The sequence below is a fragment of the Salvelinus fontinalis genome, chromosome 26 (genome assembly GCF_029448725.1).
Source record: "Salvelinus fontinalis isolate EN_2023a chromosome 26, ASM2944872v1, whole genome shotgun sequence".
NCBI lineage: Eukaryota > Metazoa > Chordata > Actinopteri > Salmoniformes > Salmonidae > Salvelinus > Salvelinus fontinalis.
This window is the reverse complement of record NC_074690.1, coordinates 35,308,911-35,327,063: the sequence shown is the minus strand read 5'-3', so window position 1 is coordinate 35,327,063 and position 18,153 is coordinate 35,308,911. Positions and strand designations below refer to the sequence as shown.

Sequence of the window (18,153 nt, the reverse complement as noted above, 5' to 3'; positions counted from 1 at the left end):
AGGAATGGATTGCTTTCCCATAGAATTCTATTCAACATTTTGGGACACTGTCGCCCCCCTATTAATGACAATTTAGCATTAATACTGGAGTGATAGATGTGCAGATGATGATGTGCAAGTAGAGATACTGGGGTGCAAAAGAGCAAGAGGGTAAGTAATAATATGGGGATGAGGTAGTTGGGTGTGCTATTTACAGATTGGCTGTGTACAGGTACAATGATCGGTAAGCTGCTCTGACAGCTGATGCTTAAAGTTAGAGAGGGAGATAGATGTGCAGATGATGATGTGCAAGTAGAGATACTGGGGTGCAAAAGAGCAAGAGGGTAAGTAATAATATGGGGATGAGGTAGTTGGGTGTGCTATTTACAGATTGGCTGTGTACAGGTACAATGATCGGTAAGCTGCTCTGACAGCTGATGCTTAAAGTTAGAGAGGGAGATATAAGACTCCAGCTTCAGAGATTTTTGTAAATCGTTCCAGTCATTGTCAGCAGAGAACTGGAAGGAAAGGCGGCCAAAGTACGTGTTGGCTTTGGGGATTGACAGTGCAATATACCTGCTGGAGCGTTTGCTACGAGTGGGTGTTGCTATGGTGACCAGTGAGCTGAGATAAGGCGGATACTTAAAATAGTTAAGAACACTATAACAATATGGAAGAAAATGAAACGTATTCTACAAGAAGCAATATCACCCCCTAAAAACACAACCTTATGGAACAATCATTGGATAGCTTTTCAGAATTTACCTATAAATGGATCCACATGGAAAACTAAAGGCATAGAAACCAAAATGACTTGGTAACAGGAAATACATTTATTTCCATGACAGAATTAAAAATATATTTTGGACTGACCAATGTAGAGTTTCAAATACATGCAACTTAAAAGTTACATATCACAAAACTTAGATTAGAAATCTTTTAGCAACCTTGAGGGAATCCTATTTGAGTCAGAAAAGGATGTTCATATGATAGGTAAGATATATAAAACCTTGCAGAGAGCATATCCAACTGACAATCTCTGAGAAAAAAATATGACCTATTGGAACCAAGACTTAAAAATAACTGATATTGGCACAAGATGGAGGGAAAGTTGGAGCATAACTAATGCAATTACAGTTAACGAAAATATACGCTTAATCCGGTATAAACCAATGTATAGAATGTATTATACAAGTGACAAAATTCACAAATTCTACTGCACAACAGCAGAGTCATGTCTTAATTGTAAAACTAACAACGATTCAATAATCCATGCTTTCTGGAAATGCTATAAAGTCCAAAGTTATGGGAGGAGCTAGAAAGACGGCTGTCAGAAGTGTTACAATGTAAATGTACTTTTAATCTGTCTGTCTGCATATTTCAAGACATGACATACTGTATGGGGGTGTAGTGAGATACACAATGGGCTGGACCATTCTCTTATCACTCATTTTGAAAAAAACGTATATTAAAAACTTGGAAATCAATTAACCTGCCATCATTAACACAATGGATAAATCAAATGATTTATTGTTTAAATATTGAAATAGCATGGGCGACCGAGAAAAACAAATTGGTAAAATTTAAGGCCATGTGGCTATTTATAATGCAGACACTAGGGATGGGGGTGTGAGCATGTGGGTCTGGGCAGAGTAGATGTAGTCATATGTGTATGTTTCTATTTGGTGTGAAATGTCTAAAAGAAAACATACAAATAAAAAAATATTAAGTCATGACTGCTTGACCCAGCAGTTGAGTGGCACCTCGTTCCTCCTAGATTTCTCTTCTTTCGCCCCCTTCGTCACAGATGATAACCATGGCCAAATTAACTTCACCTCCAACTTCAAAACAATTACTAGGTTACATACCTCAGCAGTGTCGCTCCCCCATCTGCCACAGCGGGTTCTGACCGTTAACCAGTAACTGATGAGAAGCAGAGAGGGAGGGAATGCGTCAAGTCTCTCTGGGGTCACAGATAAGGGCTCGGCATTGCTCAGCACCGTTAATGTGGACATCGGGTGGTGGGCCATGTGTCTGCTGTAGGACACAGATTAGAAATAAACAGTTGAGATATTATGGAGAGGGTATGACAAGGCCGAGACTAAGCACTACTACTGAATACTGCTGTTTGAACCAGGTAATGTCTCAATGCACAGGGTCAAAGATAGAGGGAATGTCCTATACGGATGTATTTATATATGCATTTATATACAATTCAATATGGTAGGAATAAGTGACAAATCATTTATGCAATTTAGCAGACACTTTTATTGAAAGCAACTTACAGAAATGGTTTACCCCAGCAGGAATCGAACCTGGCGAACCTTGGCGTCACAAGCACCATGTTCTACTGACTGAGCCACACAGACCTACAAAAGGGAATATGGAAGGATCTAGGCCACACGATCAGTGGCGACCCGTCATTTAGGGCAGGTGGGGCGGAGCCTGTTTTGAGCCCCACATATTTAGTTATTTTTTTAAAACAACAGTTTTTCTGTGTTGTGTTGTGGCTTTGCTGGCATGCATCAAATCTTTTTTTTTTTGTTGCCCCACCAACATTTACGTGCTAAAATCGCCACTGCACAGGACACAGTCAGAGCTCCACAGTAGAATCACTAAATCCCTATCCATCCATCCATTTAATGTATCTACCCAGCCTTCAAATGATGATGACCTCTACATGAGTCAAATAACATGATGAGACACATTCTCTCACACACAATAACAAAAAGTGTATTGTTCATGCCGTGGAGGGCAAACATCAAAACAGAAGCCCAACACAATGCAATGACCTCAGAAGTTGAACACACAAAGGAAGTAGGGACTATTAGGCCCTTCACATGGCACGGGACAGGAAGATGCTTCCGTCAGACAGAACAGAGGCATAGAGGCTGAATGTATTAACTTGAGCGGGCCAGCACATCTCCACTACCATACTAGCACAATTAATATAAGCTACAGTATTGAATCGTTGAATCGTTTGAAACACGTCCAAATGATTCTTTGAGACAGAGGATAGCGAGTAGTGATACTACTAGGTAAGGGTTCTCTGCTCCCTTCGCAGTAGTGGTTGATATTCCATGCGCTAGTTGGCCTCAGTGAGTGCATTTACTGCAATCACAAGAACCGAGACAAAGGAGCAGCAGGAACTCGCTTGAACTTTTTTTTGTGATCTACATTTTATTGATTTAGCAAATACAGAATAACCAAGGCTTTCCAACTTCATTGGCTTACAAACAATTGTGTACAAAACATGCTTTACAATTAACCTTATCCAATACAAACTTTTTATGTTGTTTGTTTGCAGATCACTGTCTGATATAACTTGATTATTGCCACATTTTCTGGTATCAAAAATGGTAAGCTATGAATGTGACTTTTTGAGAACCAGCTAATGCATGTATCAAGCGTGTCGAGGGGAAGAACACAATACACCTTCTACTGGAAGCATCTGTCGCTATGGGCCACCCTGACAACTTCAGAGATAGATTTAGCTGGAACACTTAAAATGAACCTCTCCAACCTGCTCCAACCTTCAACCTGCGTGTGTTTGTGTGTCTTTCGGAGGGGTTCGGATCAAAGCTGTACATGAATTTGAGTCTATTTGAGGTTGCCATGTATGATAACTAAACATGATCAAATGGTTATTTTGTCCCTTGCAGTAACACGCTTCATCATCTGGCAGCCTGACGGACTAATCTGGGTTTGGCGGATGCCAGGAGAACGCTACCTGCCCCAATGCATAGTGCTAACTGTAAAGTTTGGTGGAGGAGGAATAATGGTCTGGGGTTGTTTTTCATGTTTCGGGCTAGGCCCCTTAGTTCCAGTGAAGGGAAATCTTAACACTACAGCATGCAATGACATTCTAGACAATTCTGTGCTTCCAACTTTGTAGCAACAGTTTGGGGAAGGCCCTTTCCTGTTTCAGCATGACAATGCCCCCGTGCACAAAGCGAGGTCCATACAGAAATTGTTTGTCGAGATCGGTGTGGAATAATCATAATGCCCATGATTTTGGAATGATGTTCGATGAGCAGTTGTCCACATAGTTCTGGTCATGTAGTGTAAGTTATATATCTTGCATTCTTACACCAAATAGCCTACTTTCTGTTGTTATGTAATTCGACTGATATCTGACTCTGCTGTAGGCAATTGTTCATTGTCCCCCATGATGAAATCGGTCTCTGTCCGTTAGTCACGTGATATCTCAGACAGCACTGGCCCCATTTTGACGAAACTTCGGTCAATGATAAGTACACTGATTGGCCAAATGTGGGAGCTACAGTGCATTTGGAAAGTATTCAGACCTCTTTACTTTTTCCACATTTTTTTACATCACAGCATTATTCTAAGATGGATTCAATATATATATGTTCTCATCAATCGACACACAATACCCCATAATGACAAAGCGAAAGCAGGTTTTTAGAAACTTTATGAAAAATAACAAACAGAAATACCTTACAGTACCAATCAAAAGTTTCGACACACCTACTCATTCAAGGGTTTGTCTTTATTTTTAAAATGGTCTACATTGTAGAATAATAGCGAAAACATCAACAATATGAAATAACACATATTGAATCATGTAGTAACCAAAAAAGTGTTAAACAAATCCCAAAATATTTTAGATTCTTCAAAGCAGTCACCCTTTGCCTTAATGACAGCTTTGCACACTCTTGACATTCTCTCAACCAGCTTCACCTGGAATGCTTTTCCAACAGTCTTGAAGTAGTTCCCACATATGCTGAGCACTTGTTGCCTGCTTTTCCTTCACTCTGCGGTCCAACTCATCCCAAACCATCTCAATTGGGTTGAGATTGTGTGTTTGTGGAGGCCAGGTCATCTGATGCAGCACTCCATCGCTCTCCTTCTTGGTCAAATCGCACTTACACAGCCTGGAGGTGTGTTGGGTCATTGTCCTGTTGAAAAACAAATGATAGTGGGACTAAGCGCAAACCAGATGGGATGGCTCATCGCTGCCAAATGCTGTGATAGTAATGCTGGTTAAGGGTGCCTTGAATTGGAAATAAATCACTGACAGTGTCTTCAGCAAAGCACCCCCACACCATTACACCTTCTCCTCCAAGCTTCACGGTGGGAACCACACATGTGGAGATCGTTCACCTACTCTGCGTCTCACAAAGACACGGCGGTTGGAATCAAAAATCTCAAATTTGGACTCATCAGACCAAAGGACAAATTTCCACTGGTCTAATTGCTTGTGTTTCTTAGAGCTAGCAAGTTTCTCATTGGGGTCCTTTAGTAGTGGTTTCTTTGCAGCAACTCGACCATGAAGGCCTGATTCAAGCAGTCTTCTCTGATTCCCGCAGTCTCCTCTTCAGTTGATGTTGAGATGTGTCTGTTACTTGAACTCTGTAAAGTATTTATTTTGGCTGCAATCTGAGGTGCAGTTAACTCTGATGAACTTAACCTCTGCAGCAGAGGTAACTCTTGGTCATCCTTTCCTGTGGTGGTCCTCATGAGAGCCAGTTTCATCATAGCGCTTGATTGTTTTTGCGACTGCACTTGAAGAAACTTTCAAAGTTCTTGACATTTTACAGATTGACTGACCTTGTCTTGAAGCAATGATGGACTGTCGTTTCTCTTTGCTTATTTGAGCTGTTCATGCCTTAATATGGACTTGGTCTTTTACCAAATAGGGCTATCTTCTGTATACCCCCCTACCTTGTCACAACATTACTGATCTCAAATGCTGATATCTCATATGCGTTAAGAAGGAAAGAAATTCCACAAATTAGCTTAACAAGGCACACCTGTTAATTGAAACACATTCCAGGTGACTACCTCATGTAGCTGGTTGAGTGAATGCCAAGAAAGCTGTCATCAAGGCAAAGGGTGGCTATTTGAAGAATCTCAAATATAACATATTTTTGGATTTGTTTAAAAAAAAATTGGTTACTACATGATTCAATGTGTGTTATTTCATAGTGTTGATGTGTTCACTATTATTCTACAATCTAGAAATAGGTCAAATAAAGAAAAACCCTTGAATGAGTAGGTGTGTCCAAACTTTTGACTGGGACTGAATATACATAATTATTCAGACCCTTTGCTATGAGACTCGAAATTGAGCTCAGGTGCATCCTGTTTCCATTGATCATCCTTTAATTGTGTCTACAACTTGATTGGAGTCCACCTGTGGTAAATTCATTTGATTGGACATGATTTGGAAAGGCACACACCTGTCTATATAAGGTCCCACAGTTGACAGTGCATGTCACAGCAAAAAAATAAGCCATGAAGTCAAAGGAATGGTCCATAGTTCTCTGAGACAGGATTGTGAGGCACAAATATGGGAAGGGAATGCAAACATTTCTGCAGCATTGAAGGTCCCCACAAACACAGTGGCCTCCATCATTCTTAAATGGAAGAGGTTTGGAACCACCAAGACTCTTCCTAGAGCTGTCCGCCCGACAAAACTGAGCAATCGGGAGAGATTTGGGCCTTGGTCAGGGAGGTGACCAAGAACACGATGGTCACGCTGACAGAGCTCCAGAATTCCTCTGTGGAGATGGGAGAAACTTCCAGAAGGACAACGGAAGCCATTCCTCAGTAAAAGGCTCATAACAGCCCGCTTGGAGTTTGACAAAAGGCACGTAAATGACTCTCAGACCATAAGAAGCAAGATTCTCTGGTCTGATGAAACAAAGATTGAACTCTTTGGCCTGAATGCCAAACGTCACGTCTGGAGGAAACCTGGCATCATCCCTACGGTGATGCATGGTGGTGGCAGCATCAGGTTGTGGGGATGTTTTTCAGCGGCAGGGACTAGGAGACTAGTCAGGATCGAGGGGAAAATGAATGGAGAAAAGTACAGAGATCCTTGATGAAAACCTGCTCAGGACCTCAGACTGGGGTGCAGGTTCACCTTCCAACAGAGAAACGACCATAAGCACACAGCTAAGAAAATGCTGGAGTGACTTCGGGACAAGTCTCTGAATGTCCTTGAGTGGCACCGCCAGAGCCCAGACATGAACCCGATCAAACATCTCTGGAGAGACCTGAAAATAGCCGTGCAGCAACATTTCCCATCCAACATGACAGAGCTTGAGAGCATCTGCAGAAAATGGGAGAAACTCCCCAAATACACGTGTGCCAAGAATACTCGAGGCTGTAATTGCTGCCAAAGGTTCTTCAAAGTACTGAGTAAACGGTCTGAATACATATCTAAATGTGATATTTCCATTTATTTGAACAAATTTGCTAAAATGTCATAACCTGTTTTTGCTTTGTCATTATGGGTTATTGTGTGTAGATTGATAAGAAAAGAAACAAATGAATCCATTTTATAATAAGGCTGTAAGCGTAACAAAATGTGGAATAAGTCAAAAGGTCTGAATTCTTTTCCGAATGCACTATATAGGTATTAACAAAAATGTGTTAGTCACACTTGTTCGCAATTGGCCCAAAGGGGGGACGCTGCATCATTTGTAGGGGGCGACATGTTTAGATTAGTTTATTAGTCACATGCACAGGGTCGCAGAAGTAGTTGCAGGGTACACTGATATTCTTAAGCTCCAACAGTGCAGGTCAAAAAGAGAAGTGAATGAAACAATAACACTAGGAAGACTGGGGGCAGGAGGGGGACAGGGGGAGCAGGTGGTGGTGGGTATTCAGCAGCCTGATGGTCCGCAGGTAGAAGTGATTGGCCAGTCTGACAATTTTTGCCATGATGCTCCTGTAATGCCCGCGTCTGAGTAATGAAAGCGGAGAGAACAGGTCGTGGCTCGGGTGGTTGAGTTCACTGATGATGTTATTGGCCTTCCTGCGACAACTGCTGTTGTAGGTGTCCTGGAGGGCAGGCAGTGTGTGCACCCAATGGTGCGTTCGGCTGAGCGTGCCACCCTCTGTACAGCCTTTCGGTCAGCGGCGGTGGCGTTGCCGTACCAGACTGCGATGTCTTGTTTCCAATTTAGATGTAGAACAAACAGACACATCCAGTACATGCTAGATTGTACACTTTATTCCATTTTACTATCCTCCAGGGGACTCCAATAGTAATTGGGTTGAAAACATTAGAGGTTAATGATCCCCCGCACACAGAGTAAAATAATAGGAGCAGTCAACGAGAGGATGTTCATTCAAGCACAGAGCTTTTCCTGCCTCTGATTGGGGCTTCTGCCAAGAATAACTTACTAGTTAGTATTCACTGGGGGCACTGGCTGGATATGGATGTATTTACTTCCAGTCCAACGTTCCTATCTGTTCAGATTGACTCCACAGGCAAAGCTAAAGTAATTTGGTCGTTACTCAATGATTAGCGCAGGCCCAGGGTGTGGGCTAGGGACCATTAAATACCCAAAACAAAAATTAAGCCTCCCTACCCACTGGGCAAAGACGTCAGTTCAACGTCAAGTTTTGATTTAAATTCGGGTTGAGTTGTCAAGTATTGTGAATTCAATGTGAAATGACACCATGTCATTGGATTTAGGTTAATAGTTTGGTGAAAAAATTTACAGAATGCCCTTAAGTTGACTTTTTGCAAATCCAAATGAATTTTCCACATGGATTCAACTTCATCACATTTTTGTTTTGGGGGTTGAAATGTGGAAACAACGTTAATTCAACCAGTTTTTGCCAATTGGATCTCCTCTCCACAGTGGGTATCCTCTCCCAGTGGGTATCCTCTCCATGCTGGAATCCTCTTTCATTTTCTGGTGCGAAATGTATAGCCTTTTAATGTCCCATTATCTGATCCTAATCCTCATGTTGTTACTGTGGACACCTTGGAATTACTCCAGGGGAGGTGCAGCTAATTCTTCAAATAGTAAAAGGACCTGTGCCGTACTTCTGATGACCTTGAAGTGAAAGGTTAATTGATGCCACCTACTGTTTGATGGTGTTTCCTGGAGGATGGACATATGAGGTCAAAAGTTATGAGGTACTCAACTGAACATTACACTGAATTGGGTCCATACAGATTTGTGGCTGACATTCGGCCTTTCAGTCCAGGAAAGTTCAAATAAATAATTACAAGTGTTGAAATATATTACTTAATAACAAAACATACTGTATTTCTATGCAAAACAAATAATAAAATATTATTAGGAGAAAATGTAAGTAGCCTAAGGTGTGAAATATATCCAAAAGAAAACCACCAACATACTGTATAACAAGCACAATGTTTTTCAGTGTAACAGACATTACAACTAGGTCAGCTAGCGGAGAGGCGCTGTGAGGTGTTATTTTATTCGTTTAAAGCTAATTTTGCTGTTTGCTTGAGTTCATTAATATGGAGTTGGTCCCCCCTTTGCTGCTATAACAGCCTCCACTCTTCTGGGAAGGCTTTCCACTAGATATTGGAACATTGCTGCGGGGACTTGCTTCCAGTTAGCCACAAGAGCATTAGTGAGGTCGGGCACTGATGTTGGGCAATAAGGCCTGGCTCGCAGTCGGCATTCCAATTCATCCCAAAGGTGTTCGATGGGGTTGAGGTCAGGGCTCTGTGCAGGCCAGTCAAGTTCTTCCAGACAGATCTCGACAAACCATTTCTGTATGGACCTCACTTTGTGCACGGGGGCATTGTCATGCTGAAACAGGAAAGGGCCTTCCCCAAACTGTTGCCACAAAGTTGGAAGTACTGAATCATCTAGAATGTCATTGTATGCTGTAGTGTTAAGATTTCCCTTCACTGGAACTAAGGGTCCTAGCCCAAACCAACATTGAGGCAGGTAGCATTCCCCTGGCATCCAAGGGGGGTGCCAAACCAAGACTAAGGGGCTAAACCCAGATTTGTCCATCGGACTGCCAGATGGTGAAGGGCAATTCATCACTCCAGAGAACGCATTTCCACTTCTCTAGAATCCATTGGCGGCGTGCTTCACACCACTCCAGCCGACGCTTGGCATTGCGCATGGTGATCTTAGGCTTGTGTGCGGCTGCTCCTCCGTTAAAATCCATTTCATTAAACTCCTGACGAACAGTTCTTTTGCAGTGTGGAACTCAGCAGTAAGTGTTGCAACCGAGGACAGGGGATGTTTACGCACTCATACTTCAGCATCAGGCGGTCCCGCTCTGTGAGCTTGTGTGACCTATCACTTCACAGCTGAACCGTTGTTGCTCCTAGACGTTTCCACTTCACAATAACAGCACTTACAGTTGACCGGTGCAGCTCTAGCAGGGCAGAAATCCTACGACTGTGCTACATTGAAAGTCACTGGGCTCCTCGGTAAGGCCATTCTGCTGCCAATGTTTGTCTATGGAGATTGCATGGCTGTGTGCTCGATACACGTCAGCAACGGGTGTGGCAGAAATATCCGAATCCACTAATTTGAAGGGGTGTCCACATACACTATATATACAACTGTATGTTTTTAAATCGCTGACATTTGAAGGTTTGCATCATTCACAACTGATGTTGACAAATAACTCTACATCTAGAGCATAGGATCTGTTTCAAATGGCCACTTCATATGCTCACTTGCTCCAGAATGGGAAAAATATCCTTTCTATTTTATTCAGCTAAGTTCAATTATATTCTTCTTACTATAAAATCATAATATAAAGTAAAGGCACAGGACCTAAGCATATCTTGTCTGCTAAATGAACTAGCCTACAGCCTATGGAATGGAGCATAGCCAGATAACATACAGTAGGCCAACACTTATTCTGTTCTTCTAATAGACTGACCTAAAATAGATCTATTGTGGTGTATTTTAAATTGATTTATTCAACTTAAACATTTTTTTTATCATAATGATTTTCCAAAGGCACTATCAGGTGTGTTACAGAAACACGTTCAGCATCTCCAAGCTTGGAAATGCTAAATGTGTTCATGTTAATTAACTGCCAATTACCGTGAGACTGGCAGTCTTTTGCTTGGCAATAACCGTAGTGACAAAATGTCATGGCCGTCACAGCCCTAGCTGTGGCCGTAACTGTTTTGACTTGTGAACTGTATATTTTCTGTGACACACCGGATAGTCACAATATGGTTTTTGTTCATCCATCCCTAAACTCCCTACATTGAGTCTCAACTGCCAGGACACAAAAGCAGTTGCTGTGTTTCGTATTTGTAATTTACTGTCTGCACAGCTTCTCAGGCAACCACCGCAGCAGGAATGCTGTGACACAAAATCAGCTTTCCCAAGGTAAAGGGGGATATGCTGTGAAGCCTGTGAAGACAGACCCAACATACTGTAAGTCATTGTTTCAAATCATTTGAGCATTTCAGGCACACATATTCCGAATACAAACATTGAAAAGTTACCAAGAAGTGCTATCCCAAGATTGCATATTTCAAATTTGATAGCATCATAACTCAGAACAGTAAATCAAATGAACTACCCATTTAACAAACATTTTCCTTTTCAAAAACATTACAGGCTACGTTGACAGGCTCCTGGATCTCCTCAACGAGGTCACCCTTGATCCAGTGCCATATGTGGAGAAGCTGTGCAAGCTGTCCATCCCAGGACCCCTGTCTTCCCTGTCTGAGGCCTGACAAGGAGGAGTCCTTAGCTGGATTTGTCTCTTTGCTTCAATCTTGGGGGTGACCGATGCCAGGTGGGTGACTGAAGCCTTCTTGATTGAAGTGGGGTGCATGCCCCCCCCCCCCCCCCCCCCCCCCTCTCCTGCTCCCCTCTCCATCAAGTTCTGTAGTTGGTTGCATTTCCTAAAGCCTAAGAAATTCACTTTTGTGTGGGTTTTTTCAAGCATTCGGGCGGGAGATGAGTGTTACAAATTGTACGAATCAATGGGGTTCTGCACACTGTAGGGTGTGGGGTTCTGCACACTGTAGGGTGTGAGGTTCTGCACACTGTCGGGTGGCCAGATGCCTATATTAAGCTTATGGCTCTATTATTTGTTTTTCTGTAAAATGATGTCTCACCATTATTTCTCATGAGTGTTCATGTTGATCAATATGTTAGCCTATTGTAAATGATAAAAAACATGTCTGATCAATATGTTAGCCTATTGTAAATGATCAAAAAACATGTCTGATCAATATGTTAGCCTATTGTAAATGATCAAATACATGTCGGATCAATACAATTCTAAACAGTCATTTATAATGCTAATGCAGAGGCGCCAATACATTTTCCAGTACACTTATTGTATGCTGTTGTCATGTACATTCCCATATGTCTAAGCTTCTAAGGTGACTCAGGCTTTACTAATTATTGTGAAGAAGTGCATTAGTGAACTGTATTGTGTAATTTAGTTACGAAACAATAGAAATGCAATTGTGTATTGCTGCTGTTTGTCTGATATCCATCAGTCCATGATCAGCGCTGTTGACCATTAGAGCATTTTGTAGAGAAAATGGGGCGAGGTATACAAAAATATAAATGCAACAACTTCTACGATTTTACTGAGTTACAGTTTATATTAGAAAATCAGTCAAATGAAATAAATTAGGCACTAATCTATGGATTTCACTTGACTGGGAAGCGGCACAGCCATGGGTGGGCCTGGGAGGGCATAGGCCTAATTAGCTTTATTACAGACAGAAATACTCAGTTTCATCAGCTGTCCGGTCTCAGATGATCCTGCAGGTGAAGAAGCCGGATGTGGAGGTCCTGGGCTGGCGTGGTTACACAAGGTCTGCGGTTGTGAGGCCGGTTGTACGTACTGCCGATTTCACTAAAACAACATTGATGGTATAGAAATTAACATTAAATTCTCTGGCAACAGCTCTGGTGGACATTCCTGCAGTCAGTATGCCAATTGCACGCTCCTTCAAAACTTGAGACATCTGTGGCATTGTGTTGTGTGACAAAACTACACATTTTAGAGTGGCCTTTTATTGTCCTCAGCACAATGTGCACCTGCGTAATAATCATGCTGTTTAATCAGCTTCTTGATATGCCACACCTGTCAGGTGGATGGATTATCTTTGCAATGGAGAAGTGCTCACTAACAAATCTGTGCACACTTCTGGGATCTTTTTCAGCTCAAAACATGGGACCAACACTTTACATGTTGCGTTTTATATTTTTGATCAGTATATTTGGTCTCGGAATGACATGTGGCACATTATTTTACCTTGTCATCAATTACATGGCTCATTGTTTACCTTGTTGCGTGGCAACGACAACAAGGGTGTTTCAAAGAGCTGTCAGTCAAGGCGAGCTCATGAATATAAGCTCCTCGCCCACCCAGCCTGTTCTTTCAGGCTTCCTGATATTTAGAGATGAGAGAAAAGGTAGCGTTTCTTTAATTCTGAGCATTTTAATAGTGTACCAATATTATGGGTAACGTTTTGGTCACTCAAAGGCTCTTTTTATTTGGGAAATAGGATGACTGTGCAGGACCTGTAAGGTACTCCATCTAAAACGTGAATCGATTTTGTATCAATTTACCCTTTTTGAAAATTATTTCTCACTTTCATATGAAAGATAAGGTCCTTACGCTTCCAAAACAGCACCACAATCAATCCATGTTCATGTTCAAACTGAGCGTCTGTGCTCTTAAAACTCCTCTCTTACAGAAGATGCCTTCATCCAATGACTTATTTCTAATGTGATGGAACAGAGTCATGATCAAGGGCTAATATACAGCTAACATCTTAAAGGAAATTAGAAATCTGAATCTTGTCAACATATTGGAACTCCTGTACTGAGGCCTGAGCGATTGTTCCGTAAGATAACCAATTAAATGTCATTTCAAATTACTTGGCTATTCTACAATGTAAATGATCTTGTGAAAAACATTGTAGCGGATGTCCCTTGTTAGAATTGTATAACATTTTTAATTTGAAGCAGCAATTCCCCAAAAGACACTCAATTTTCAAATGTGTGGCGCAAACATCACACGCCACCCTTTCAATTACAAGTCATTAATCCCATCAACTGGAATCACGTGCAGCACACTTAACTTATTAACACATGACTTATTAACCACTTAACTTATTCAAATATGATGTGGTTAGCTGATATGTAAAATATCTGTCCAGGCGTTGTAAGATCTGGTGTGTGTCAGCAACGTATGACCGGGGAACATGACCATTGCCCCACCGTACTTTTTGTTTTGTTTTTCTTCTAAAACGTTCATGTATTGTTGCAAATTGAAATGTGCTGCATAGAACAGACATGAGGGTTGCGAGGAGCAAGCCAATTGAAATGGAAATGCAGATCAATTGATCTGTGCGTTGACTATGAAAATAATGTCTTTCCCCTTTCTCTTATTATGATAAAGCCAATCATTATGTTTTGTTATATTTCGATGAATGAAATTAAATTAAAGTTAATTACCTTGATTGAAAATGGTTTATCTGTTGATACACAATATTGTGGTAAGCAGCACATTGACTCGGTACTAGTAACCCATGGATTTAGCCTCGTTATTGTTATTTTATTGTGTTGCTTTTTATAGTTTTTTAGTTTAGTTTATTTTCTTAACTCTTTCTTGAACTGCATTGTTGGTTAAGGGCTTGTAAGTAAGCATTTCACGGTAAGGTCTACACCTGTTGTATTCAGCGCATGTAACAAAGTTTGATTTAAGGAAATGGACTGATGATGACGATGATGATAAGGCTCCTGTTTCTTAACCTGATCACAGGTGTTGCTGTCGTCTTAAGTTTTGATAGTGAAAATATCTTAATCTGTATCTCTCCATGGCCCACACCCTCTGAGAATCACCTATATTGTTTATGTGTTTGCCAAATGAATGTCCTTGGCTCTGACGTTCTATGGAGATAAAATTTAAATAAAAAGGGCACTGTTTGAATATAGACCGGATACAGTTTATGAAGAGAAAAATGCCAGGAGGGGTACATCTGGTGTTTTATTTACTTACAAAAGTAAAAGACAATTCAAGATTGCAAACAGAAATATATACTTTATACATTAAGAAATAAAACGTTTATACATAAACAGGAATACAGAAAATATACAAAAACAAATGACTCTGTACAGTATATAGAATACTGATAGGGGAAATATTTTAACAAAGAGCAAGATGTTCCAACAACTCTTGTATAAAGAAACATGTTTAGAAATGTTAGTGAATAGGCTACAGGTGTTCAGTAAAAAAAAGTGTTTTGACAGGCCTACTAATACTCCACAACATAATAAAAGTGCTCCTCTTCTTTCAAATTCTTCATCAGAATTTTGAAATAACAAATGAATTGTTCCCATTCTGAAGGAAATGTCAATGTTTTCTTTCCATGAGTATAGTTAGATATCTAAAGTACTATACACTCAATGGCGTTTCTCTCACAATACTACTTTGATGACATTTCTACTGCTGCGGTCTCTTCTCCATTGACATCATAGTCGCCCACAGGGCCACTGACCAGGACCCTCATGCGTTCAGGGAAGTCATCAAACTTGGGGTACAGGAGGAAGTCATAGACAAGAGCAGCTGCCACACCTCCGCACATTGGCCCCACCCAGTACACCTGTCATGGTGCAAATAAGTCAATCGATTAATCAATGGAAGAACAGATTGAAGACAAATATTTTAAGGTTAACTTTAACCTCAATAGTTTTATCTGAACTTGGACTGTACAATGAAACAATAGAGATGCTGTCACTCAGTAACTACTTTATTGAAAGTAGCTCAGCTTTGGTAATCATTTTCGAGGTTTATTGAATTTACTGGTCATGACATTGATGTCACACTAAAAGCAAGGAACCTGCAAACACACGCCTGCCTACACCCTCTCCGCTCCACTCCAATTTACCCAGTGGTTTGTATAATCATTCATGATCAAAGCTGGTCCAAAGGATCGGGCAGGGTTGATACCGCAGCCTGTGTAGCTGATCTGTGCAAAACAACAAAAAGAACAGAGATATGTATTAAGACAATATGAGGGATGAGAAGATCTGAAGTGAAATCAGTGGAAATTATAGTTTCTGGCATGGTTGTAGGGTTAGGCCTAATGTTTAAGGGGTAAATTAAACGGTGTCAACATTTTCACTGAGTAAAATGTAGCTTTAATTCAGTGGTGATTCATCATAATAATACTGTTGCTAAATCTATCATTGTGAATCAGATGCATGTTTTAGAGGAGTTACCTTGTTTACAAACTGCTATAAGTTACTTACTGCTGCCAAGTGTCCCAGAGCGACAGAGAGCCCGATGGCCAGGGGGGCAGAGCCGGTGACGTCGTGCCGCCTTTTATCAGTGACAGCTATGACACACAGGACCAGCTGGAAGGTAGCCAGGAGCTCGATGCCAACGCCTTGGCTGGCAGAGACACCATTTAGCTACAAGAGGGAATGAGGAGGGCAAAGGGGGAGCCGAACAAAAACAATTTGTCAGTGTGGATCAGCGTTATGTTTTTCTCAACTACCATGTCCTATTGTAAATATCTGGCAAAGCAAAAGCTTCTCTATTGAAGTGGAGGATGAGGATGGAAAATTTTATTTAAACTTCTAACAGGCTGATTATAGTCTAACTATAATTTGGCAAAGTCTGAACAAGTCTTAGTTTTCTCACTCACTGAAATTTTGCATGATTAAAATAAATGTCGATCACTGATAATATTCTCACAGACTTTGCTAATACCCGATTTAAATACTTCTGAATTACTTTGATGCAAGTAGATATGATGATCCTCTATATGAATAGCTCAATAAAATACATATAATATATAGGAGGTGTATATATTTATATATATATATATTAGGTGTATATTTATTATAATATATGTCTATAGGAGGTGTGTGAGTGGTTTTGCATGCATGGGAAAGTAATTACCATGCAACAGTACAACCTATATTCGCTAGAGGACAGCAGAAGCAGCTACGCTGAGTATGAGTTATTGTGATCATAGAAAACATCACATGATTCTGTTTGTCAACTATTTGCAGCCGGTGCATCAAAGCACACTCTAATCAACCATGAATGGCACCCCATTTGAGTCCCTTTACAAATAATTAAACTAAGTTCAGTCAACTCTTTTATCAATGCAGTGCATGCTGGTTCATGTGCATTACTCTCGGCCAACGACTATGAGATGCAATATTAATGGATCAAGAAATTAATTGATCAAACACTTCCCATAAAATGGAATTGAAAGCCAACATTTCTACTGAAACACCAGTAAATTGTTCAATTGAAAAGGACACACATAAACCACATATATCCAAATTTGCATTATATAAAACATGAACCAAAAAGTGCCACTCACAGCGTTGACCCCCAGTGCATCATTTCCCTCTGGTCGGGTTCCATAGACAATACCACTGGCCAAGGCAGAGCCTAGCATCTGAGCCACGATGTACATCACCCCCTTGAACACACTGATCTGGCAGCTGGCGAGCATGCCCAGTGTCACTGCTGGGTTCAGGTGGGCTCCACTGATGTGGCCCAAACTCTGGGCCAGCGTGGCGATGGCCAGACCAAAAGTCAGAGAAACCTTCACCTCCTGGTCAGGAGCGGTGTTGTTTGAGTTCCCAATGGCAGCTGAGATGCTGAGGAATATGAACATGGTCATCCCCACGAGCTCGGCCAGTACGGCCCTCCAGAAAGCCTTGCTCTTGAATTCTCTCATCTTGGCTGCAACCTGGGCCTATGGTGGTCCTCTCTGAGATGGGATGTATTGTGGCGTGTCAGTGGAACTCAAAAACATCATCAACAGGCTGCATTTATATGTTCTCTGCTGATAATAAAAGGGGGGCAGGTTCTAAAAAAGTAAAAGGGAATGGCTTGCTGAATTAATGAGAAATCCCTCCCTCTTTTACTAGTCTCCCTCTCCCTCTTTTTCTCTCCCCTCCTCCCATCCGTCTCTCGTCTCTCTTCCTTCTATCCCTCTCTCATTTCCCTCCCTCCCTCCCTCTGCTGCACTTACCTCCTTTTTTTCTTTGGACTTTTGGATGTAGTGGTGTAACTGCTTCAGAGCTGACAAATCAGAGCGGCTGCTCGTGTGGTCATTGTCACGAAGCAACACCCGTCCCACTCGTGTTAGAAGTTCAGAACAAAAAAAGTAAATTTAATCATTAAACTAAATAATGAGGATTTAGTCGAGGTGTAGATTAGATCTCGCATTCCAGTGTGTGTACTTAACACCGGACAAAGATGTCAACTCAATGTCTATTCCACGTTGGTCGGGGGATAAAGACATAAATGAATTGGTGGGTGGGGTGTCCACCCAGGCCTACCCATGCCTCCTTCCCTGACGTTGGAAGGAGGCATTTCCACATTGAAATGATGTGGAAACAAGGTTGATTCAACCAATGTGTGCCCAGTGGGTTGTAAACA

At 41.3% G+C, this 18,153-nt stretch overlaps 1 protein-coding gene across 1 annotated transcript; it reads right to left on the bottom strand.

Annotated features, from left to right (window-relative positions):
* Window positions 1–14,712: 14,712 nt before the first annotated feature.
* Window positions 14,713–17,544, bottom strand: LOC129824182 (aquaporin FA-CHIP-like). The gene is made up of 4 exons (XM_055883616.1): window positions 17,084–17,544; window positions 15,996–16,157; window positions 15,632–15,712; window positions 14,713–15,346 (listed from the first exon to the last, which is right to left on the bottom strand). The coding sequence occupies exons 1-4, from the start codon at window positions 17,444–17,446 to the stop codon at window positions 15,170–15,172; spliced, it is 783 nt and encodes a 260-aa protein (XP_055739591.1). The 5' UTR covers window positions 17,447–17,544; the 3' UTR covers window positions 14,713–15,169.
* Window positions 17,545–18,153: the final 609 nt, after the last annotated feature.